The 24968-nt window shown below is 37.2% G+C and overlaps 1 protein-coding gene across 1 annotated transcript in view; it reads right to left on the minus strand.

Moving 5' to 3' along the window:
* Positions 1–24968, minus strand: part of LOC107698997 (titin-like) — a 137585-nt gene that overhangs the window by 78931 nt on the left and 33686 nt on the right. The window contains 50 exon segments of the mRNA XM_016500136.1: positions 478–620; positions 1035–1161; positions 1310–1449; positions 1571–1837; positions 2346–2612; positions 2693–2959; positions 3080–3206; positions 3301–3440; positions 3551–3814; positions 3981–4078; positions 4080–4206; positions 4439–4705; positions 4811–4937; positions 5482–5621; positions 5712–5987; positions 6106–6375; positions 6523–6921; positions 7068–7118; positions 7573–9381; positions 9711–9755; positions 10513–10596; positions 10768–10854; positions 11294–11380; positions 11550–11636; positions 11777–11833; positions 12017–12131; positions 12133–12680; positions 13136–13222; positions 13389–13808; positions 14053–14154; positions 14393–14417; positions 14499–14630; positions 14691–14755; positions 15093–15173; positions 15400–15462; positions 15853–15924; positions 16275–16334; positions 17070–17114; positions 17207–17263; positions 17454–17480; positions 17562–17639; positions 17741–17950; positions 18371–18403; positions 18495–18762; positions 18888–18968; positions 19090–19273; positions 19367–19640; positions 19756–19872; positions 20570–20857; positions 21065–21355. Of these exon segments, the coding sequence (XP_016355622.1) occupies positions 478–620; positions 1035–1161; positions 1310–1449; positions 1571–1837; positions 2346–2612; positions 2693–2959; positions 3080–3206; positions 3301–3440; positions 3551–3814; positions 3981–4078; positions 4080–4206; positions 4439–4705; positions 4811–4937; positions 5482–5621; positions 5712–5987; positions 6106–6375; positions 6523–6921; positions 7068–7118; positions 7573–9381; positions 9711–9755; positions 10513–10596; positions 10768–10854; positions 11294–11380; positions 11550–11636; positions 11777–11833; positions 12017–12131; positions 12133–12680; positions 13136–13222; positions 13389–13808; positions 14053–14154; positions 14393–14417; positions 14499–14630; positions 14691–14755; positions 15093–15173; positions 15400–15462; positions 15853–15924; positions 16275–16334; positions 17070–17114; positions 17207–17263; positions 17454–17480; positions 17562–17639; positions 17741–17950; positions 18371–18403; positions 18495–18762; positions 18888–18968; positions 19090–19273; positions 19367–19640; positions 19756–19872; positions 20570–20857; positions 21065–21355 (9476 nt within the window).

A 24968-nucleotide genomic window follows, 5' to 3' on the forward strand; every position in this document is an offset into this window, starting at 1 on the left:
TTAGTATATATATATATATATATATATATATATATATATATATATGTGATAAATAATTACATAAGAAGCATATTTCCTTTTAATCAAACATTACAATTAAAGAGATATATATTTTATGAAATGTCTAAATGATTATGAAGTTCACTATACCACCACTTCAACAACACTCTTGAAGCAGTTAAAAATAACCAGAAGGGCGCCTGCAGGGCAGAATGGCCCAGCGTTATCTCGAAACTTTGAGCAAGTACTGCTGGAAGTATTTATATAAAGACTTTTCACTTGCAATTGTCACCCTAAGACAACAAAATATACATACTATGTGTGTGTACTGTATAGTTAACCTATAGTCTGTTGTAAAAGTATAGCATCATAGCGAATCACAATGTAATCAATGAAAATCCAGACAGGAACAAAACTAAATTTATGATGCTCAAATGAACAATTAAATCTAACAAAATATAAAGCAAAGAATCTCACCCTGTCACTTGGCTCTATCTTTGTTGGGCCAACGAACCATTCAACCGGAATATCTTCATATGAGAGCTCACAGTCAAAGGTAGCAGTCTCTCCAGCAGTGACAGTGACATCCCGCAGAGGTCGCAGGAGGCCAATTGTGCGTGCTTTAGAAGAGGAAATGGACATCCTTAATAATAACAAGAGACTATCCTACTACTACTACAATTTTTCATTGTTCTCTATCACTAGGTCACAATTTGCAGTCTGAAGGACTATTCAAAATTGACACAGGATCCTATATCATTAGCATATTGAGATTCCATGCACTGCCTGTGGTCAGATAAATTAGGAGGCATGTTTCAGCTCTGCCAATAACCCCCACCCTTTCCTGATAAGATATGGGGCTTCTAAAATAGTCTTGAGCCCTGATTGGCTGTTGACTAATCCCAAGTTATCTGTAAGTTTTTTTTTCAGTGAAACAAGAATGCAGGTTGGTTTGTTAGCCAAAGTAAAAAAAAAAAAAAAAAGGTTGCACAAGTAGGTTATTTTTGTTCTGAAAAATTATAATGGAATCTCACCTTTAACTCTGAGCTGAGCACTTGATTTAGCGTTAGCAGCACTGAAGTCCACACCACCAGCCATATCCATGCGAACATTGTAAAGGATAAGCATGTGCTTGGTGCCTTCCTCCTTAATTTCACAGTCCTGAGTGAAACAAACACATTTATTTGGGGCTGAAAATATTGACATAATATGAAAACAATATATAAAAAAATATTTATATATAATTATATATATAATGTATGTGTATGTGTGTGTGTGTGTAAAAACATTAATTTCAGGAATCCCTTACGGCAGACTGGTGCAGGGCATCTTCTTTGAGTTTCCAGTTACCATGAACATCCTCCTCAGAGATTTCTGTCTCAAAGCGAGCAGTCTCTGTCTCTGTGACCTCCACACTGTACAGTGGACGGACAATTTTAATATCACGTTCTGCAAAGAACAGGAGAGGAGAGGCAAAGTTATAGATGTTCATAATAATTTGATACATTTTAATCTATTAATCTATATATGGATTAATAAAACAAACATAAAATACATTAAAAATACATACCTTCAATGTTGAGCTTAGCAGCTGTTTTGTCAGAGCCACAGTTGCACACATATTCACCAATGTTGGCCTTCTCTGCCTTCTTCACCGTCAGGATACGTTTCTTTCCATCAGCCTTGATGAGGACATTCTTAGAGGGAGTGATTTCCTTGCCGTCTTTCAACCATTTAACCTGAGCAGATGATTTGCTCACTTCACACATCAGGACAACCTCATCCTTCTCAACTGCAGTGTAGTCCTGTAACTTGGTGGTGAAGTAAGCTTCTCCCTCTGTTGATATAGAGGAGGACGTGAAGTTTTTAAACATGATTTACCACAAAAAGGCCCTGTATGTAATGCACTAAAAACTGAACCCACATAGGGTGACAAAGACCTTGACACAAAGTTATTTTCTCTACGGACTAGTTAGCCAACATATTTAGCTTCCTCTATTTTAAGAGCTCTGTCATCCACCTCATATTTCTTGTTCTTGAGTGAATGATGTTTTCATTTTCTTACTCTTGAGCTTTTAGTTGTCTATCAAATTATTTATGCTCACCATAAAATTAATTCTGAAACTCCTCAGATTGCAATTTTCACAGAAGTTTATAAGTAGAAGTTTTGGAACAAAGTTACTAGATGGTGCCAATTAGCTATTGTAACTTGTATTGGTATAAAAAAAGAGAGACTGCAGAGTGATACAACAGACATGAAAGCAGCACCAATGTACTGTCAAGAACAGTAGTCAGTTATACTAAAGTCATTATAAAATGTATTAGAAAACATTTTAAACACTTACCAAGCACAGTGAGCATTGCTTCAGAGCTTTTACCAAGGGCCTCAACTTTAATTAGAGAAGTGTCATCAATAGACACCTCTTTGAAGGACAGAGTATGGATCTTGCCATCCTCAGACAAGTGCACCACTTTGCTTGGATGCAAACGCACATCATTCTTGTACCAGGTGACTTGAATCTTCTCATGAGAGAGTTCAATCCTGAATTCTGCAGTCTCACGCTCTTTAACGGTGACATCTTTAATGGGTCTGACAAACTCAAGACGGATACCTGAGAAGAACAATAAATGCAGATCAGAAAAAAATCTAAAGGAAATGTGATTACTGTGCAATCAATTTTTTTTTCATTACCCTGAATAACAAGTTTGGCTGATGTCCTCTTGTCCTCAGCCTCAAACATGTACTTAGCCTCATCCTCATAGGCAGCAGATTTGACCACTAAAATGTGTCTTTTCCTTTCTGTGAGGATTTCAAACTTTTCGTCAGCCTTCAACTCCTGAGATCCCTTTAGCCAACGGACGACCTTAGCCTCTCTTGACAGTTCAATTTCAAATCTTGCATCATCTTTCTCATAGACTTGTACATCGTTCAAAGGCATGACAAAAGAAATGGGCAAATCTATGACAAAGGTGAACAGAAAGATTCGATTAGACAGGAAGAATTACCTTTTCATTAATAGTTTTTTTTTTTTTAAAGTACATGCATATATATATATATATATATATATATTTTAACTACCTTTCACTTTAAGATTTACAGAACACTTAGCATTCGCTCCCTGGAAGACCACCTCTCCAGATTGGGAAACTTTACAGTTGTAGAGTGTTAATGTGTGTTTTGCACCATCCTCAATAATCTCAACATCCTGTTAGCAAAAAACACATGAGAAAAAATATCAGTTATCTTGCCACATGTTTATGCAAGATGTTTACTGATTTTATTGATGCAGCTGTGCTCACAGGTGAAGAGGACAAGACTTCGCCCTTCAGTTTCCATTGGCCATGGACATCATCTTCAGAGATTTCCACCTCAAAACGAGCTGTCTCACCATCAAAGAGCTCAACGCCATACATGGGTCGCACCACTTTGATGTCACGAGCTGGAATTAAAAACATTTTATTAAGAACAAAATGAACAAGTAAAACCCACTTGCACCCCTGAAAGATTGCAACGTTATTACATTTTAGGAATATAACCTTAATTACTGACCTTCAATGTTCAAGTTGGCCAAAGTCTTGTCTGTTCCACAGTCGCAAACATATAATCCTTTGTCTTTGTTCTCAACTTTCTTAAGATTGAGTATTCTTCGTTTGCCTTCAACTTTCATGGTCACCATCTTGGAGGCTTTAATTTCAATTTCATTCTTGAACCATTTCACAGGAACATCTCTACTGAGCTCGCAGTCAAATGTGACGTCATCTTTTTCAACTGCGGTGTAATCTTGCAACTTGGTGGTGAAATTTGCATCACCCTCTGTAAAAACAGGTTGCTGTGTTAATATTCAGAAACTAAAATACGAGTAGTAACCTACATAAAAAGGTTTTGTTGTAATGCAAAAATGAGACAATGAGGAGGGAAACAAGAATAGGTGCAGCTGATCAAATAAATGTGAAAAACAGTGAAATAAAGGTAAAATTACCTATTACGAGCAGTTTAGCCATTGTGGATATTCCTTTAGCCTCTGCTTTTATTAGGCAAGTATCATCTAGTGATACTTCCTTAATTTCTAGTGTATGTTACTTTTATTTCATTTTTGTACCATGTCACGGCGACATTCTCATGAGAGAGTTCAAGCTCAAATAAAGCTGTTTTACCTTCCTTCACAGTTAGGTCCTTTAATGTTGAGGTGAAGTTCAGCCTCATACCTATGACATTTGTTCAGTGCATAAATGACTATGGGCGCAATAAATGAATATACTACAAACTTGAAAACCAGTGAATTTATTAGTGAATTTATTAGAAAATGTGAATTTACTAGCAACTGTGTTGTTTTCTATTTGCTATTTGTTAGACTATTCATTAATAAACACCCTTGTTAAATTTTGTCAGAAAGTATTTTGACCAACACTTCACTAACCAAGATGATAACCGACTTACCCTCTACCATCAGTTTTGCTTTTGATGATTTGCCCAAGACCTCAATACTGTATTCACCCTCATCCTCAAAGCCACAGTTATTTATAATGAGTATGTGTTTCTTTCCGTCATCAATGATTTCATACTTATTTCCTTGTGTAACAATATCAGAACCCTTAAGCCAAATCACTTTAGGCACATCCTTATTGATGGAGCACTCAAACTTTGCCTGTTTCTTTTCATGCACAGTAACGTCCTTCAAAGGGACTGTGAACTCCATTTCCAACTCTGGTAGGCATGAATGAACATTGTCCATATCGTCACTCATCTGCATTTGTAGATTTGAATTTACATTTTCTTATGCTTTTAAAAAGACATTCATTCTTCTCTTACCTTTTACTGTGAGCATAGCACTTGTCACAGCATTCAGAGCTTGGTATGTAACTTCACCAGCTTGATCAAGCTGAATGTTTTTGATAGTAAGGAATCGTTTTGTTCCCTCAGATCTGATGTCACATGTCTAAAATAGAAGAAAATTGTGAATCAGCTAATTTTTTGAACGATGTGCTATAAATAAATTACATACCGATATTAATACTGTTCAGTAGAAAATTGTACTTCTAGATGCTTTTGGTGTAAATACTTATGTCATCCTAATTGTGATCCGCATTGTGTTTTGTGTGTGTGTGTGTGTGTGTGTGTGTGTGTGTGTGTGTGGCAATAAAGAATGTTTGTATTATAAAACTGACTTAAATCATCTAAAAAGATATCACCCTCTTAAATAGCTTTACATGTGTGTGTGTGTGTGTGTGTGTGTGTGTGTGGCAATAAAGAATGTTTGTATTATAAAACTGACTTAAATCATCTAAAAAGATATCACCCTCTTAAATAGCTTTACATGGATAGCTATTTTTAATTACATCTCCAAATGGGTAGAGTGGTTATTTAACTACTGAAATTATAACTAGTTTGTAGCTTGGGAAGCCTCAGTTTAAAAGTAGCTTCCCCAAAACTGGGAATGATTAATGTTTTAGGACACCTGAGGGGTTTGAATAAGGTCTTACCGGTGATCTTGTCAGAACCTGTCCTTTAAGTTTCCATTCTCCAGGCACATCATCCTCTGAAATTTCAGTATCAAAGTTGGCCTCCGTTTTCTCAACCACCTCTACACTAGCAAGAGGCTTCAAGATCTCAGCTTCACGCTCTGAACAGAGATTAAAAGGTTTATACACAACATTTTCAGATGGTCATATATGCAGAAATCAACAGTCCTCAGGTGGCGATGCTGTTTTACCTCCAAGTGTTAGTTTTGCTGCATATCTGCGGCCTTCAACCTCCACAGCGTACTCAGCGACGTCATCAGGCTGGGCATTTTTAATTGTAAGAGAGATATCTTTACCCTCCTTCTTCACCTCAGTCTTATCTGTAGGCTCATTAGGGATTTCATCATTACCCTTGTACCACTTCCAGTTAGGGGTGTCCTTGAAGAGCTCGCCTTTGAATGCAGCAGTGGCCTTAGGTTTCACATGCTGGTCCCGCAAAGGTTTCACTAACCAGTCTCTAACAATTTCTGTTCAATACATACATGGGTAAATTCACACACTGGCTCTAAATTCACCAAAGAATACATAGAATCATCTATCAAACTATTTAGGAAGCTGTGAAGGTTAAAAAGATCAAATACATACCAATAACCTTGACATTAGTTTGAGTTTTGATGTTTTCACACTCGCATGTGTAAACACCAGCATCATCATTATTCGCATCCTGGATTGTGATGGCACGCTGTAGCCCAATAACATTGATTTGAATTTTGCCAGGAATTTCCTTTATCTCTTGTCCGTTCTTCTTCCAGACCACATCTCTGTCCTTGCTCAACTCACAGGTCAAATACATTGGCTGGCCCTTAAGCACGGAGGTCTCTTCTTCCAGATTCTTTGTGAATTTCACAGGTAATTCTATATGAAACGACAGAAGAAATGCCACTTGCAACAATCATACATTATTAGTACCAACATATTAAAATTAATGGCCTTTAGAGGCGACGCCATATAAATTTTTTATATGAATAGAAAGGATGCTTTGAGAATAGCAGTCATGAATACCTTCTACAACAAGTTTAGCTGTTGAGGTCTTCTCCTTGTTGCCAAGCTTTGCAACACATGTGTACTCTCCAGTGTCTGAAAGCTGAACATCAATGATAGCCAGTTTGCGGTCTTTTCCATCAGATGTGAATTTGTGCTTTGGACTCTCCCTTAGATTGCTTCCATCTTTCATCCAGGTGGTGATAGCAGTAGATGGAGAGATCTGGCACTCAAATACAGCAGAGGAGCCAATGGACTCAGCCTCCTGTAACACAATGTCTTGGAGCTCCTTCACAAACTTCAAGGGGACAGCTTTGAGCTGGAAACCAAATGGTGATTCTCCTGGAGGCTTGTCACCTCCACCACCAGGTTTCAGCCCTCTACCCCTTCCAGCATCACCAGGAGATGGAGTTTGTCTTGCTACAATAAAAAAGAAAAAAATGTTACATTTCTGATCACACAAAAGTTTCACTATTTTAAATGATTCTTTTGTAACTTTAAAATTAATATATGCACTGTAACATTACAAATGCATATTACACATGTACTGTATATTACGAACGTACGTCTAAGTCCTCTGCCTCTGCCTGGAGCTGGCTCCTCCTTTGGTTTTCCATCTGTTTGAAATATTGTTATACTATTAAGCAAGGCTTGAAATGGTAAAACGGCAAAGGATCTGAAATGATTGGTTAATAAATTATATACAAATGATATAATATATGTGAGCATTTTAATGACAAAGACAATAAAACAAGTTTGAAAAACAGCCCAGGACAAATGACACCCACAACGAAAATGATGAATAAAGACGAAGGAATGAAAATGAGATTGACAAACAGTTACATGACAGAACAGGACTTCACTGACACACAACATTTTATCAAGAGGGTTTGATGAACCAAAAAAATTAAGAATAAATCAAAAGGAAGAACACACAACATCAAAGACAGCTAAACACTTAAAAATGAAGACACTTGTTAAGGGGTAATAACGGATGATGAGTTGAGTTGATATTATTTGGAACGATTGTAGGGAGCCACAAGATACCAGCGGTGAGCTTTTGGTGCTCACCTTTCTTGTCACCTATTCCTGGGGTTTCAACAGCTCCATCCTCCAAGGTGTCATCAAAGGTTTCGGATCCATAACTGTCCCTAGGAGCAAGTTCCCATCCCCAAGTTTCTTCTTCTTCACCATCCACCACCTCCTGCTCTTGCTCATATACTACCTCCTCTTGCTGTGTAGGAATCTTTTGTAGATGCAAAACACTAGGAGACAACTCCTTTACCATTGGCAGTTTGTCTTCAGTCATTTTAAAGGGAGGTTCCTGAGTAGTCTTTTCTTCTTTGGGGGAGACTGTCTTTGAGACCTTCTTTAGAATTACAGACTCAAGTGAATCTTTTGGTGAAATCTTCTTGGGTGATTTTGCACTAGACTTTCTTTCCATTGGAATGGATTCAGTGGGTTTAGGTTTTTGTATGCCCACTTTTGGTGAAGGAGTCTTTTTTAGCCCTGCAGGTTCTGTAGGCTTCAATGATATTTCCTCTTCTCTCTCCATTTCCTTTGGTGAAAGACCAAATTGTTTTGCCATTGCTGGTTTATCTTCCTCTTTTGGACTCTTTTTAGCCAGTGGAGAGATTTGAAGACTAGGTTTATCTACCTTTGGTGAAGGAGTTTTCTCTGCAATTATTTTTCCTTCTACAGGTTTCAACAATACCTCTTCTTTTCTCATTTCATCCGTTGGAATAATACGTTTTTTAGTTATTCCCTTCCCCTCTTCTTTGGAACCTTCCTGGGTCTTTTCTGGAGTAGTAGTACTCTTCATGGGCTGATACTCATGGGGTGACTCTAGCTTTCTGATCTTTTCAGCCTCTTCATATGTTTTTTCACTTTTTCCTGGTTCTTTTACCTGGATGTGAGGGTCCTTCATGATATGTGTCGTTTCCGGTCTCTCTGGACGCTTAATGTCTACAGGCTTTTTCTCAGTTTGCTCTTGAGGAACCATGTCAGTGGCTACATCAGCATGAGATTCTTTGGAAAATGGGTTCAGAGTAACAGTTTCTGGCTTCTCATCATGTGGTAGAATTCTCTTTGCTTCCTTTGGAAATTTCTCAGGTTCTTTGGAGATTTCACCTTTAGCCACAAAAGGTTTTGGAACTATGGGTTCTTTAGTTTTTTTATCTGTAGGTGTCGCATCTATTTCCTTCTTTTTTGAAACAGACTCATCCTTTATAAGCCTTTCATGTTTTTGGACACCAATACCATCTTTGCTCCTGTCTATGTTGCTGTCTTTCTGGGGACCTACAACAACCTTATCTAATTTTTCGACAGGTTTTAATTTGACAGTTTCCTGTTCTTTCTCAGTTGATATTGACTTAGTTGCCTTTTTCAGAGGTATCTTAGGTTCATCTTCCATTGGAATTTTACTTCCTTGTTTACCCTTATTTTCTACTTCTCTTCCACCAATTTCAGGAGCAATCGTTTTCCCTTGTAAGGGAGACCTCACATCCTTGTATTGTTCTGTCTTCTTTTTCTCCCCTTTAGATATTTTCTCTGTTTTTGTAGCAGTTTCATATGACCAAGTATCTTCTGTGACTTCATAGCTGCTGGTGAGTTTGATTTCAGTAACAGCCTTTGAATACACCATCTCCTCTCCAACTATTTCAGTTTTCTCAACTTTCCGGAGAAGTGGTCCCTCTTCTGTTGGTGGTTCTTCACACAGAATCTTGCCAACTGTCTTAAGTGATATAACTTCATGATCTTCCGGATGTTCTTTTGATCTTCTTGTTACTTTCTTTACGGTTGGCATGTCCAGTTTTTCCTCTTTCTTGATGTGAATTTTACTCTTTTGTTTAAGAAGTGCTTGTGTGGTGCTAGTTGTTTCTGAGGCGATAAAGGTCACAATATCACATAACATGGACAGTACAATCAGCATGACATAAGACACCTGTACACATATCACACAGCAGAGTTGAAGCTAAGTCATCTGTGTTGGAATTAAAATGAAATAAACCTCAACTCTGATAGTAGTGAACAGAACTGTAATAATAATAAATAAAGAAAAAGAACAATAAGCTAACAAAAATTAGACAAAACAAACAGAACAACAAGCAGACATGTGAAATGTGTTGCCTGAATAACTGATTTGAATATGTTTAATAATCAACCATTTGAAGGTTCATTTGTGGCATGTAACTCACACATCGACATACCTTTGCCAGCAGGTCCAGGAGCTGTAACAGGGCCCTTTTCTGCATCTGTTTCAGAGATAATTTCAGATTAAACAGGTATCAATACACACAAGTTAGATGGAATTCACTTTAAAAAATTGAATTCTGTCATCATTTACTCCCCTTTTATCTTTCAAAATGCTTTATATGACTTTGTCTTCTGTGGAATACAAAAGGAAATATTTATAGCATTATGTCCCAGCTGTTCTTTTTATTCAATGAAAGTGAATGGTGACCATGGCTGTTAAATTTGCAGTCATTAACTTACATTTTAATCTGTTCCTGAGATCATATGTCTTCAGAAAACTCTGAATATAACCCAAGTCATATAGACTGCTTCTATGATGCATTTTTCGCCTTTATTTTTTGGAACTTGACAGTCCCTGGTCCGTGTCCACTTTCATTGTATAAAAGACAGTTGCTCAGACATTCTATGAAGCATTTCCTTTGGGGTCCATTGAAGAAAGAAGGTACTTTGAGCTAAGAAAATAGGTGAATGTTTGCTTAAATAATTTTCTCATTATGAATGTGCATACTAACCTAAGGTGAATGTTTAAACAAATTGTAATACAAAAGTAGACACTTCTCATCCATAATTTTGGTTAAGAAACATGTCAGATTGGTTAGTAAGTATTTTAAGACAAACATGTAATCACGTGACAAGATTCAAAAGATATTTTAAAAAGTAGAATTCACAAGACCTCAAAGACACATTAAGAACCCAAAAAGGGAACACCAACAACAATAACAACTGACACAGAAGACACGAAAACAGAGACTCTACCTGTGGGAGGATTGACTTCCTGTTCAATTGGAGTTGCTGTTGGCTCTGGTGCCACAGGAGATGGTGTCTTTTCAACAGTTGGCACTTTAAATAAAACAATACCATAATCACAACCAAAATTAGTGAAGGCAAATGTGGAATAAGATGTTATTTGACTGGACAAGAAACATTTAAAGAAGAACACAAATAAGGAACAAACAATCACACGTTATTACAAAGACTATAGACCAGCAAAAAAAAATGTGCTTTATATACCTTTTGGAGGAGATACTATTTTCTGTTCTACTGGAGCCACAGTTGGCTTTGGTACTTCAGGAACTGGTTTCTTTTCAACAGTTGGCTCTTTAAATAAAACAATACCATAATTACAACCAAAAAATAATGAAGACAAATGTGGAATAAGATGTTATTTGACTGGACATGGAACATTTAAAGATGAACAAAAATAAGAACACTTCATTCCAAAGACTATAGACCAGCAAAACATGTTTGCTTTAAATACCTTTTGGAGGAGATACTATTTTCTGTTGTACTGGAGCCACAGTTGGCTTTGGTACTTCAGGAACTGGTTTCTTTTCAACAGTTGGCTCTTTAAATAAAACAATGCCATAAATCACAAGCAATAATAACAAATAAAAAATGACTAAGACGTTATTTGACTGGACAAAGAACATGTAAAGATGAGCACAGAAAAAGATTAGACTAACAAAACAAGCAAACACATACCAAAGACTAACAAACAGACCAGAAAAGAGTTCTACCACAATGTGACTTTGAATACCTTTTGAAGGAGGTAATATTTTCTGTTCAACTGGGGTCACAATTGGCTTTGGTGCCTCAGGTGATGTTTTCCTTTCAACAGTTGGCTCTTTAATTAAGACAATACCATAATCACATTTAAAAAATAATAAAGCCACATGTGGAATAAGGTGTAATTGGACTAAACATGATGACAAAAGAAGATACAAAACAAACATACATGATATCAAAGACTGACTTTTATAGCAGAAAATGGTTCTTCCAGATTTGCTGTATACCTTTTGATGGAGGCGATATTTTCTGTTCAGCTGGAGCCACAGTTGGCTTTGGGACTTCTGGTTCAGGTTTCTTCACTAATTCTGGTTCTTTAAATAAAAGTAAGCCATGATCACAATGAAGAAATAGACCATGAACATATACAGATGAGTATACGGACACATTATCACACACTAAACTAAGAACTGAAGAGTAATACCACCAAATCTCCCAGCCTTCCTTTGAGTACCTTTTGCAGGAGAAACAACTTCTGAATCAGTTGTTGTAACAGCCTGGGTCTTCTTGTCTAATTAAGAATTATAACATATTCAAGATACAATAAACTAAAGAGGAACATGCAGGCACATGACTTATAAGACAAAGAAAAGTAAATCGAAGTTGCCTTTTCGGCAAATACCTGAAGACAAAAAATTCAAGAAAAGATTGCAATATACCAATCAAGGCATTTGCTGAAGACTGTAAGGTTTACCTCTTTCAAGTGCTTTATGCACTTCCTTTAACATAGTTCCCTTTTCTTCTGGTTTTATTATTGGTGTTGTCTCTGGTAATTTCTGAGGGGTTTCCTCATGTAATCGCTTGTTTTGTGACTTACTGCTGTAAGTGAATAGACTCTTTCTTGTGAACATCTATTTCTCTCTGAATGGCCAGCTCTTTTCTAGGGCTGTCATCTCTATTTTGTAGAGGCATATCTTCAGATGTTTTCTTTTTATCTGGCATAATGTCTTGCCTTTTCTGAGGTGTCTCAATGCCAAGTACCACCACAGCTTCTGGAAATGTTTCAACATTGGACATCTCTAATTTCCTTTCCTTTTTCTCAGTGTGCATTTCTTGTTTTGACCACTTCATCTCAGGTATCTCCTTTGTTTTTTTCAGCTCAAAAGAGGGTTCTGGCCTCTGGGAAACCTCTGTTTTAATTATCTTTACATCTTCAGCAGCTGATTCTCTACTGTGATGACTCACATCCATCCTTATAATATGCTCTTGATAAGACAAAATTTCCTCAAGTTGATGAGGCACGCTTTCACTCTCTTCCACAATTTCCTCCTTCAAAAACATTTCCTCCATGGAAATCTTCTGAGTTACTTCCACTGTATGAGGAAATTGGTCAGTTTTCTTCTCAGAAGCTGCAAAGACTTTAAAGATGAAAGATTTTCAAGATTGCACCATGCAATGGTGGCAGAAGAATTTTCAATAAAACATGCATACCAACATCAAAAAGTATATTCCACATTTAAATCTCTAAGTTTTCTACATTTACCTAGAAAGGATAATTTGTTAATGCAAAATAAAAGTGAAAATAACATCTTATGTAGTAGCGATTTCCATGATTTTAGGAATAATCTTTAATTCTCCAGCATTGCCAGAATGCAATATTTTCTCTGGCTTGGGTTATTGAAGGTAAATGTATTTAACCCAGAGTAGATTAATATATTAATAATATTACAAATAATTCTTCAGATATCTATGATTAAAATGTTAATAATGGTTATGCTATAAATAGTGGGAGATCTGTTTTTGTATCAGAAACAGATCTATTAATGCAGAGATACAAATTTGATTTGTATCTCCTATGACCAGCCGAGCATACCTTTGGCTGAGGGAATCTCAGTCTCCATGTTAGCTTTAGTCACAGGCTTTTTCTCAGATGGCAGTTCTGCAGCCTTTACTTCAACCACTTCGTAAATATAAAAATAATACCAGACAAAGAACAGCATATTAAGAAGAGTATATAAGATAACAAGACACCTTTAAAGAGAGTTTGTAATGATTGCTACCCCATTAATGCAAGGCATTATAAGGAGCTTAATATGAAGACTTAAGAATACCTTTCTGTGGACGACCCTCCTTTTTGTGAGCAAGTGCTGGCTCACTGATTTTAGGGGTTGGCTCACTCTTTGATGGCACTTGCTTTTTAGCTTGATCTGTTTGAGGTGGCTCTGAAGGTTTGGCTGAAGACTCTGGCTCTGCTTTGAAAACTTCTTGGGGAGGTTGTTTCCTTGTTTGTTCAACTATAACTTCTGGTGAAGCTGTGACTACTTGTTTTCTAACTGGTTCAGGAGGCTGGCTTTGTGTAGTTTTAAGCTGACTAGCTGGCTCTACACTTGATGGCTCAGAGTGGACAGGCAAATGATCTTTGATAGATTCATCTGGTAGTAGTGTAGAGACGTCTTTCTTTGGTGGCTCAGTGGCAGCATGTGCAGGCTCTGGTTTTCTTTCTAGCTTTACTTTTGGTGCTTCTATTTCCTTGATCTCCACAAAAGCTTCAAAAGAACACATGTTAAACAGTGTCATAAAACAAAGACAGGCATTCACACTAGAATGCAGAAGCCCGTACAATGAAAAGAATCAATTAAAAGATCAAGATAAGAGTTTCACATGCATTCCAAGAGCACCATTTTTGGTGGCAAAGTTTTGTACAGACAACAAACAAAAATGAAATCGTTTTAAGATCCCTTGCAAGACTTATGCCAAGCAATTTTCTTAGCTATTGAGATTTAAAGTTACCTTTTATTTGAGTAGTGCCTGGCTTTGGAGTTAAAGCCTCATCTTTTTTAATATCTAAGGATGGTTGAGGTGCAGCTTCTGGCTTTTTTGGAGCTTCAGGTGCTTTAAAAGAACACCAAAAACAAAGAAGCATACCGTAAACCCAAAAATATAAAGCAGAGAGAACTTTATATTCTGAAGTTGAACAAGAGGTTGATTCTAAGAGTCTAAGGACTTGAACATACAACAAATTTAGTAAGGCACTCGTACATACAGTACTTGACACAGACAGACGTGCTTGACTCACAAAACAAACACACACACACAAAAATATCACAGATGATTCAATTACACATAATACCTTTGACAGAAGGTGCCTCAACTTTCTTTGCAACTGCAGGCTTAGGTTCAGACTCAGGCTTTGGTGTAGCTTTTGGCTCAGGCTTGGGCTCAGGTTTTAGTAGAGCTTTTGGCTCAGGCTTGGGCACAGGCATGGGCTCAGGTTTGGGTAGAGCTTTTGGCTCAGGCTTGGGCTCAGGTTTCGGTAGAGTTTTTGGCTCAGACTTGGGCTCAGGTTTGGGTAGAGCTTTTGGCTCAGACTTGGGCTCAGGTTTCGGTAGAGCTTTTGTCTCAGGCTTGGGCTCAGGTTTTGGTAGAGCTTTTGGCTCAGACTTGGGTTCAGCCACTGTAGCCTTTGGTTCTGCTGGCACCTGAGGTTTAGTTTCTGAGGGTGTAGGTTTGAGAACATCTTTAAGTAAACCTGATATTGCTATAAATTCTCAAAGGAAACTAACAACACAAACAGAAATTATACAACAGCAGCTTTAGATATTTAATTTCTGTGTGCAAGATATTTTGAATCCCAAGACATTAAGAATACTTTACATAATAACCAGAAAATGACAAGAAACTGCAAATTACAGTTACACACATATCAACATATACACATAACATACATACATTTTGAACTGAAAAAAGAAACATATGTATACATACAATCAACATACATAGAACATATATAAAATTGTATACACACTGAGAACACATACTGCTGGTAATACCTTTGCGTGTGGGTTGTTCTTTTTGCTCTGTCACCTTGACAGATGTGACTTTTTCCTCAATGGGCTTCTTGACTTCAGGTTCTTAAAAATATCATAAAATCATAGAAATAAAATTAAGTTGCAAATTATGAATCTTTACACCAAAGAGCTACATATACAACAAGTACACAAACACAATTTATATGGTAAGAAACAGACATCTCACAAATAGGAAAACAGATTTGGTTTAAATATTTTGGTAGAAAAAAAATGAACACAGAGGGAAGAAACAGTGGAACAATATAACACTCAAGCAAAGACACAATACCTTTCTCAGGAACTGGAGGCTGTACAAAGGATGTTTCAGTTTTCTCTTCTGGTTGCTTCATAACTTCAGGTACATAAAAGACATCAGACATTTTAAAATACAACTGCAAAGCTTAAGCAGTTTAAGTAGCCAAAGTGTCCATGCTTTTAGCATGATTGCACAAGCATTAGAAGAACACATTCATGGACATACAACCAAGACCAATCATAAAAAGCAATTATACAATGAACAACTGCACAGTGACAGTAATAATAGTAATACACAAACACAACACCCAGACAAGGAAAGAACCAAAAATGTTAAATGTTTTTGATTCAGTATAGACAACATGTTGTAAGTTATGGAGTAAAAAAAAAAAAAAAAAATGTAAAAAGGCAGTTGGCTTTACATATATAAATGTTAAGAGATCATCAGGGACAGCCATAAGCAAAGCATTTTTCCTTCATCCAATACCTTTCATAGGGACCTCCTCTGTCCTTTTCACTACATGTTTCGTTACAGTCTCCTCAATGGGTTTCTTCAATTCTGATGAAAAACAAGAACATTCTTAGGCATGAACATTGACACACAAATTCAGTTTCAAACATACACACACACAAGGTTTGAAGCACAATACCTGTGGATTAAAACTGTTAATGATGCTGAATTGAAAATGATGGACGAGATGGTTATTGAAAGGGATAGGCGGTGATGATGTTTAATAGCCAGTTATATCAAAAAGACAAGGAATACACATAATAGATTTGACAAAATATATGTAAAAAAGAATTATCATGAAGATGAGTGAAGAAAGCCCACACACATACTGTACAAATAAGATGAGCAAAATGTTATGCTCTTAGTTAAAGACTCTAAGACTGTTAACTACAATGTACCTTGCAGTGAAGAGAATCCATAAGTAACATTCTCCGCTTGAACTGTCCAGTTCTGACACTCTACCATACAATAATAAAATTGTTTTATTTTTTAATAAAAAAAATAAATAATTCTATAACAACAGTGTTGGACAAAATCTCGTTCAGCTCAGATGTTAGTGCAAATGCAAAGATAACAAAAAAGAAAATCTACCAACTTTAGAACATGATTATATTACATTAGTTGTATTTTAATTAAACATCCACTTTAGATGATACCAGGTTGAGATTAAAAGGTAATGTGCTAATGATATGGTAATATTAGTGAACCGATACATTCAGGGGTTGACATGATGAAAACATTTAGTGTTTAGTCTTTTAGTGTATTTAATGTACTCACCAAGTTTACATATTAAAGGTTAAGAAACATTACACATAAATTTTAATAATAAAATTGTTTTATTTTTTAATAAAAAAAATAAATAATAATTCTGTAACAACAGTGTTGGACAAAATCTCGTTCAGCTCAGATGTTAGTGCAAATGCAAAGATAACAAAAAAGAAAATCTACCAACTTTAGAACATGATTATATTACATTAGTTGTATTTTAATTAAACATCCACTTTAGATGATACCAGGTTGAGATTAAAAGGTAATGTGCTAATGATATGGTAATATTAGTGAACCGATACATTCAGGGGTTGACATGATGAAAACATTTAGTGTTTAGTCTTTTAGTGTATTTAATGTACTCACCAAGTTTACATATTAAAGGTTAAGAAACATTACACATAAATTTTAATTTGAAATAGTACCTGTTATTTCAAACTTCTCTTCATAATGAAATTCTGAAGATTCTTCTTTTAATCAAAAGGTAACAGGTAAGTTAAAATGAAACTATAGGACATTATGGTCTTCTATTTATACATTTCTTTATTTGTTTTAGTCTTACCTTTAAAACTAATCACAGATGACACATCTGGCACATGTATCGATGTATCTGGAACATCTGGACAGGTTGAGATTAATTTAATTTATTAATTAATTAATGTATTATTATTATTTAATGGTTTCATTGAATAAAGTTTGCTTTTACATTTTGCAGAATTTGTAAAGAAATTAGTTGGGGTAGGGGACTGAGGAGTAAATTAGAGATGGTTAATTCTCAGAAATTATTTAGTGCATAACAAACCACTTACCAAAAGAACATGTTCTTATTTCAAATTCTGCAAAAGAAGATAAAATATAAATGCTGTTGACTAAACTCTAGTAAACAAGCAACAAAGTGATGCTGCTGTAGATTTGACCTTTTCCTGACAGATAAAGCTCAGCTGTACTTTTAGTTTCACCAACAGGCTCCAGGCGCGCAATCACAGAGTACACGCCTAAAAGATTTCCAGTGAAGTTAATTTAGTTTAAATCTGCTTAATTCTATATTTACAGTATATTGAGCCACTAAGTAATACATTAGGACTAATGTACACACCTTCATCGTCAGACGTTACGTTATGGATGATCATAAAGTGCCTTCGTCCCTCACACCTGAAGGTATATTTCGGGCTTTCTTTAAGCTCCCATGCATCTTTATACCAGGTGACGACCGCATTGTCAAAAGACAACTCGCACTCAAAAGTGGCAGACTGACGCTCATTCACCTCAATATTTTGAATGCGCTTGGTGAATTGAATTTGATCAGCTAGAAATAACAAACATTTTGGAATGGTTAATTATCTCAAAATGTCATTGTTTTCAAATAAAATAAATAAAGAAATAAAAATAATAATTAAAAAAGGAAAAGAGGAAAGAAATAAGAAGAAATGTAAATGTGCTTTCAAACGCACACACTTTTTGTTTAATCCAACACTTTGTTGGTACACAATCAACACCACTATAGCCAAGCAATTTTAAAGCACTAAGAGGAAAAATAAAAAGATGCTTAGCATTTGCTAGTAGGTAGAGAAACAAGAAGAGGTTAGTAATTTCCTTACATGATTGGGCAATTTATGCGGCCCTCCTTCTCATTCTGATCATTTAATTGAAGTGAATATGGTATAAGACATAAATCTATAATATGTGTCAATAAGCACTCCACTACAATGCAATTCTACCCTCTTACCAGGTGATGGTTTCTGCACATGATCTTGACTCTCTGTAGAATATTGAGGTAATGTGCCTCAATTTATTATAGGCACACAAATGGTATTTGAATGAAGAATACAAGGTCTTTAAAATCGACTTACCCAACACTGTCAGTCTGGCACTGGATATATGTGGCCCACAAACGACACGGTAATTTCCCTGGTCACTGGTCTGACAGTTCTTGATCTTCAATATCTGACAGTCGTCCACGAGTTTAATGTCATATTTATCACTAGTTTCTAGCTTCTGTGTATCTTTATACCAAGACAGTGTAATTTCTGGATAGTTGATTTTAATTTCACACTCAAACACTGCCTCTTTGTTAACTTGCGTTGTCTGATCTATGATGTCTTTAAGCAGGGTAACAGGCTGCAAAAACAAAACATTCATACATTTAGGTCATCAACATACATCTGATTAGCATATGCATCCAAATGAAAATATGTCTGAAAATTGAAGCAGTGGTTCTTCAACTTCCCAAAGAAGGAACATACTTCACTGTGTTCCATTCGCCTCTGCAAATCAGACACAAGCTTAGCCAAATCCTCATCATATTCTCTTCCATGTTCACTTTCCTGATTCAGAAAACAAGGGCACTGATTAAGGCTATTTGTTGTAGATTTCTATCTCAATAAGGTGTAGGAAAACGTAAGATTTTGATCAGCTATTAAGACAAAACAATATAGATTTATCTACCGGTCTTCCACTTTCTTCACCCTTCTCCTTCTTCAGAAACTCAATAGCTTGAAGGAGACCCCGGAAGTCTGTGATTCCATACATGCGAGCATATTTCTCATACTCTTTTGGATCTACATTTCTTAGCAACTCAACAATGTCAATGTCTTTGTCTTCCTTTGGACTTTTCTGCTTTGATGGAGTCCTGAACGTAACAAAAAAGAGTGCAAGGTTATAATCATTTCAGAATTGTGATTTTGAGCTTTTCTGCCAAGGAAAACCACATTTTCTGACTCACTTCTTCAGTTTGACCACCTCTGGTCTGGACTCTTTCTTCTCATTAATATTCAAGTCCGTGCTGCACTCAATTTCTCCATGTTTGTTTGAAGCAACACATCTGTACTGACCAGAGTCAGATTTGGTCACCTCTTTGATCTCCAACTTGGCCTCTTGGCCTTTTTGTTGAATGTTGACACGACCACCATGAGTCATTTGTCTCCATTTGCCCTTCATCCATTTCACATTGGGAATGGGATCACCACCAACTTTAGCAATGAAGGTAGCTGTACCCTCTGTAATCCAGAATATGATGTGATTCCATCATGTAATTCAAAATGTTACACTAATCATAAAAAGACATATCTACACTGTTATCACACTGTTCACACACAGAACGCAGCAACTTACTCTCAACAATATGAATGCTCTTGGGCTCCTCAATGAAGAACAAGTTATCCCGTTGTTTAACTGTTTGAGGTGCTGTGGGGGCTGCCGGTGCTGTTGCAGGTGCTGCACCTGCTTTATCTGAGTTAAAACCGACAATGTAACAACAGATTAAGTAACTTATAAAAATGGACTGAAATCTAGATAAGAATACTAGGCACATCTCAGCATTTTAACAAGTTTAGTGCATATGCTTTAGACTGTCAAAATCTCTCCACTAACAAAAATAATAAAGCTCACAGGTCAAACTCGGGCACCTTAGTTAGCAATTTATGTAAGTCTAAGCATCGGTGCCTTAAGCATTGCTGTTCAGATAAAATGCATGTCTAAAAAGATCCTTGGTGAATCAAGAATAAATATGCATGTGAAAACAAATGTTCTTAAAATATTATCAAGATCACAGCAAAACATTGCAGCTTAGTGGTGCACTATGAAAAATGTAAAACTTTGTGAGAAGCAGCAAGATCAGATGGATCCAACGCACTTAAGGAGCAAACCAAACAAGATGTGGAAATCGTTAAGATGGTAAAGATGCTGAAACACATGACAATGAAATAAGAAATTCATACATTAGCTTAAATGCTACTTGGTACTGTTAGAAAAGTTGAGAATATTACACCCAAAAGTAGAACATTAAACAAAGAAACTAATGAAATGTGAATTCAAACCAAGAATAAGTTTGGTTATTACATGCTATATTTTTAACTTGGCTGCATTGAAATATGCACTGATTATGATTATTACAGAAAAGTTAGATTTACAATAGTCTTCTAATTACCTTTGATTGTGACTTTGGTCTTGGAGAATTCACTACCAGCACTGTTGGTTGCCTTGCACAGATAATCTCCTGCATCAGTTTTGGATGTCTGGTTTATCTCCAGGGTGGCTGTGCCATCCACAAATATCATCTTGGTGTTAGCAGAGGATGTGACCTCCCTTCTGTCCTTCATCCACTGAATCTTCATTGGGGGAGACCCGCAGACATGGCAGCTAAGGTTTAGCCTTTCTCCCTCACTCACTGTCACTTGTTTAAGGGGAATGTCAAAAGTCGGTGGCCTTTTTTGCTCTAGATATTAAAAAAGTGAACAGTTATAGTATTTTTACCTGTGCTTTTCAGTGAAAAGTAGGGGAGGTCATGTTTATGCAGTACAACAGAAAGTGGAATGTAATACACATCACAGAAACAGAATTACCAGAAACTAACATGCAAAGAAGAAAAGGGAATTTGACAAGTGAGAAATAAGAAATCATGCAGTAAGATAATATTTACTACCTGTGATGTTAACCACCACCTGGAAGGAGACAGTGCCAGCTTCATTAGAAGCGCTGCATGTATAAACACCACTGTTTGTGACTGTGGCTTTCTTGAGACACATCACAGCTGTGTTGCTCTTGAAGGAAATGTCATAGATGTCAGAAGTGCCGATTTCGCTATTATCTTTATACCAGCTTACAGATAGAGGCTGTGACCCAGATACTCGACCCTCAAGCTTCAACAATTTTCCCTCGGCATCCTCAATGTGCTCGGAGGGTTTCTTAGTGAAAGTTGGTGGAATTTTGCGCTCTGAAAACAAAAACACATTACACACACAAGGTCACATATTTAATCAAAATACATATCATAAAGGGTTTAATGAAACTCGTGTGTTGTTGTTGTTTTCTTTTTTTTTTAAATCAAGTTCTTTGCTTGCATGGCAAGACAAGCATCTGTCTTTTCGGCTTTCAGAATAGCTAGGCGTGCAGTTTTATCCACACTTTCAATTTTGCAGTCTCTCGTATTAGTCTTCTCAATCCTTTGACCAAACGATTCATTTCTGCAATGCCCCTGCCATGGCACTTCCAATCTAACCTTCCAATCTAATTTATAGAAATGAAAAGTAAAAAAAAATCTATAGTAGAAAAGGAGACTAAAGTGTCTTATTAGACTACTCAAGGTCTGTTAAATGTGATATTATAGAGTTAACATGAAATTTAAGCCTGAAGTGTAAGCTGTGTACTACATGAAGCAGCCACAACTGTATTCAATGCTTAATTTGCTTAATTTAATGCATTTTTGCTACAGAGTTTCTCACATTAGTGTTGTTACTGTTAACCAAAACCAGAATGATTAAAATAATTGTGTTAATTGAAATCAAGCTCAAATAAAATAAAATAAAATAAAATATAAATATTAGGTGAAATTTGAATTATGAACATAAGAGGTAAACTAAACCTAAAACTAAATCTAAAATAACTTTTAAGTAACAAACAAAAACTAACAAAGCACAAAAAATGACAAGCACAAAACACAATTATTAAAATTAAAATGAATATTAAGAAGTATAAAAATAAAAGCTAATTATGACCATTGCTAAACATTATAATCATATATAAATAATAACAATATTTAAAAAATAACAATAGTTTGCATTTGGCTATTTTGCACCAGTGCTATTGTTGAAAAGTCGCTGTGTTTTTTTTGCTTCCGAAGCCGAAATTGCTTCCGGCTTCGCTACCGTTCGGACGTTCTTGCTTACTGCTCTGCGCTTTGCTTCCTATTTCTGTACTTTTCTCTGATTTTTCTAAGATTTTTACTTCAGCAGATCAGCACAGTGCTCAAAAACATATTTTTGGCACAAACACTAAAACTAAAAACTCTCTGGGACTGGAATAATACCACGAAAAAGAAGACTTTTGCCTCCCACTGCCAGCAGCTTACATTCCGCAGAAGGGAAAACACAGCTGCCTACATTCAAACAGAAGAGAAATAAAATGCCTCCTGTTGAATCTACTTGCTGCATGAACTGCCACAAACTTCTACAAAGGATTGCGGTTCTTGAAACAAAGTTACTTTCTGGACTTCCAAAACAGGCAGAACACTCAGCAGACCGTCATCACGGACCCCCTCAGCATACAGCCGGTGAGTCCCATGAATCTAGTCAATCTCAACAGTTTATACCAAGTGTAGAGGAACAAGCCGAAACTGATTGTCACACTAATCGATGGCACAAACAGGGAGCGAGACCCAAAGGCAGTAGAGACATCAGATTGTCACGAGTTTCTCGTATTGCTGCCATAGCATCCTCTACCCCAGATACGGCTATGACAAGGCTTGTGAATACTGGTATTCTACCACCCCCTATACATCTTGAGAACAGATTTGAAGCATTAATGAATGCGGGTGAGGAATCCCCAAATGTGATTAAACATGGATCGGATCAGCCAGCAGCTAACATCGCTACAAACAGGCGCTCAAGGTCGAGCAGCCAGCGGGATTCAGCTCAGAGTGCAGCCGAGCCCAGAACTCTGATAGTGGGCGACTCCATTATCAGAAACATCAGTAGCAGAAATACAGCAACTTTCTGCTTTCCTCAAGCAACAGTTTCTGATTTGAACAAGGAACTTTGGAAAATTCTAATGAAGCACAAGACTGCAAATCGAATCATCATCCATGTGGGGAAGAATGATATTCGGAAAGAGCAGTCAGAACTCCTTAAGAAGGACTTCAGTGAACTCTTTGAAACACTTCGAAGACTTAAAGTTCAGTCGTTCATCAGTGGGCCACTCCCAGCAAGAGGAACTAATATGTTTTCACGTTTGCTTGGGCTGAACACATGGCTACAAAGAATCTGCAGCTTAAAAGGAGTCAATTTCATCGATAACTTCAATCTTTTCTGGGGCCATAGACAACTGTTTAAACTGGATGGCCACCACCTAAACAAACTTGGTGCAAGAGTGCTAAAGGACAACATCTACTTCTCCATCCGTCATCCTTCAGTAGTGTGTGCCAAACCACTCAACCTGAATGGCACACACACACCTGGACAGAGTATGAGTGACCACAGGACTTCATATCAGCTTCCGAGTCATCATGTGGTTGACACAACCCACAAGGACACTGATAACACCACGCAGCCACAACAAGCACTGCTCATGGACACCATCACGGCTGAGCCCTGCCCACAGAGCTATCACGTGATAGAAAGTCTAAGGCCTTCTCAAGCCGTACGGCTGACTCATCTAATCTGCGGCCTGTTATGCATCAAACTAATATTGCTGTTGAGACAAAATGCAATGCCATTAAGTTAGCATTTTTAAACATTCGCTCACTAAAAAATAAATCATTTCTAATCAATGACTTCATAACCTCAAACAACCTGGATTATATCTTTCTTAACGAAACATGGCTAGAAGACAGCTGCAGTGCAACGGTCCACTATGAAACAGCCCCTCCTAACTTTGCATTAACGAAAACACCAGTGTGCTATTTATGGAGGCTATATCCTCAACACCAAGCATTTCTCTATATAAGAATACAGTACGATGGCGCAGACGGTGATGGCTGCCTCCGTGGCGTGCTCCGCAGTTGTTTTTATGTTTTTGTTAGTTTGTCCTGTCTTTACTTATATCCCTGCAATCAGTTTCAACAGAGACAAATTGCTGGACATTCGGAAGTACACACCACCCGATATTTCACCGGTTTTCGATTATTCTGATGTTTTGCTGGACATTGTTGTCGGCGGAGCTGCGGCGCTGTTCAGATGCTTCAGGACGAGCAGACGGGGGAAGCGAGCCGGCGCGCTCGTGAAGCTCAGGCAGCGCGGATTCAGACCCAACAAAAACTCCTTCTGCTCTCCCGGACAAATAAGGATTTTTCAAACTCTGCTGCTCTGTGTTTCATGTTTCACTGGCTGAATGACGCCATTCCGGACAGCGCACTACATCTGCCGGGCTTTCAGCTGTTCAGAGCGGACCTGCGACGCAGAATCAACGGGGAAATCACGCGGCAGCGGGACGTTTTTACATCAACGAAAGGTGGTGTACAGATGTAACAGTGTTAAAGAAGATGTGCTGTCCCTATCTAGAAGCGCTCTTCATTAACTGTAAGCCGTTCTATTCGCCGCGGGAGTTCCACTCGTTCATTCTCGTGAGTGTTTACATTCCTCCGCAAGCGCACGTGAGCATGGCTTTACAGAAACTCGCTGATCAGATCACAGAGACAGAGCAACAACACCCGGACTCTGTTTTAATCATTCTCGGGGACTTTAATAAAGCCAATCTCTCCCGTGAACTGCCAAAATACAGACAGCACATCACATGTCCCACCAGAGACAGTAATATATTGGATCACTGTTACACCACAATAAAGAATGCATATCACTCTGTCCCACGAGCAGCTTTGGGGCTCTCTGATCACT

Source organism: Sinocyclocheilus anshuiensis, unplaced genomic scaffold (genome assembly GCF_001515605.1).
Source record: "Sinocyclocheilus anshuiensis isolate Anshui unplaced genomic scaffold, SAMN03320099.WGS_v1.1 scaffold18, whole genome shotgun sequence".
Lineage (NCBI taxonomy): Eukaryota > Metazoa > Chordata > Actinopteri > Cypriniformes > Cyprinidae > Sinocyclocheilus > Sinocyclocheilus anshuiensis.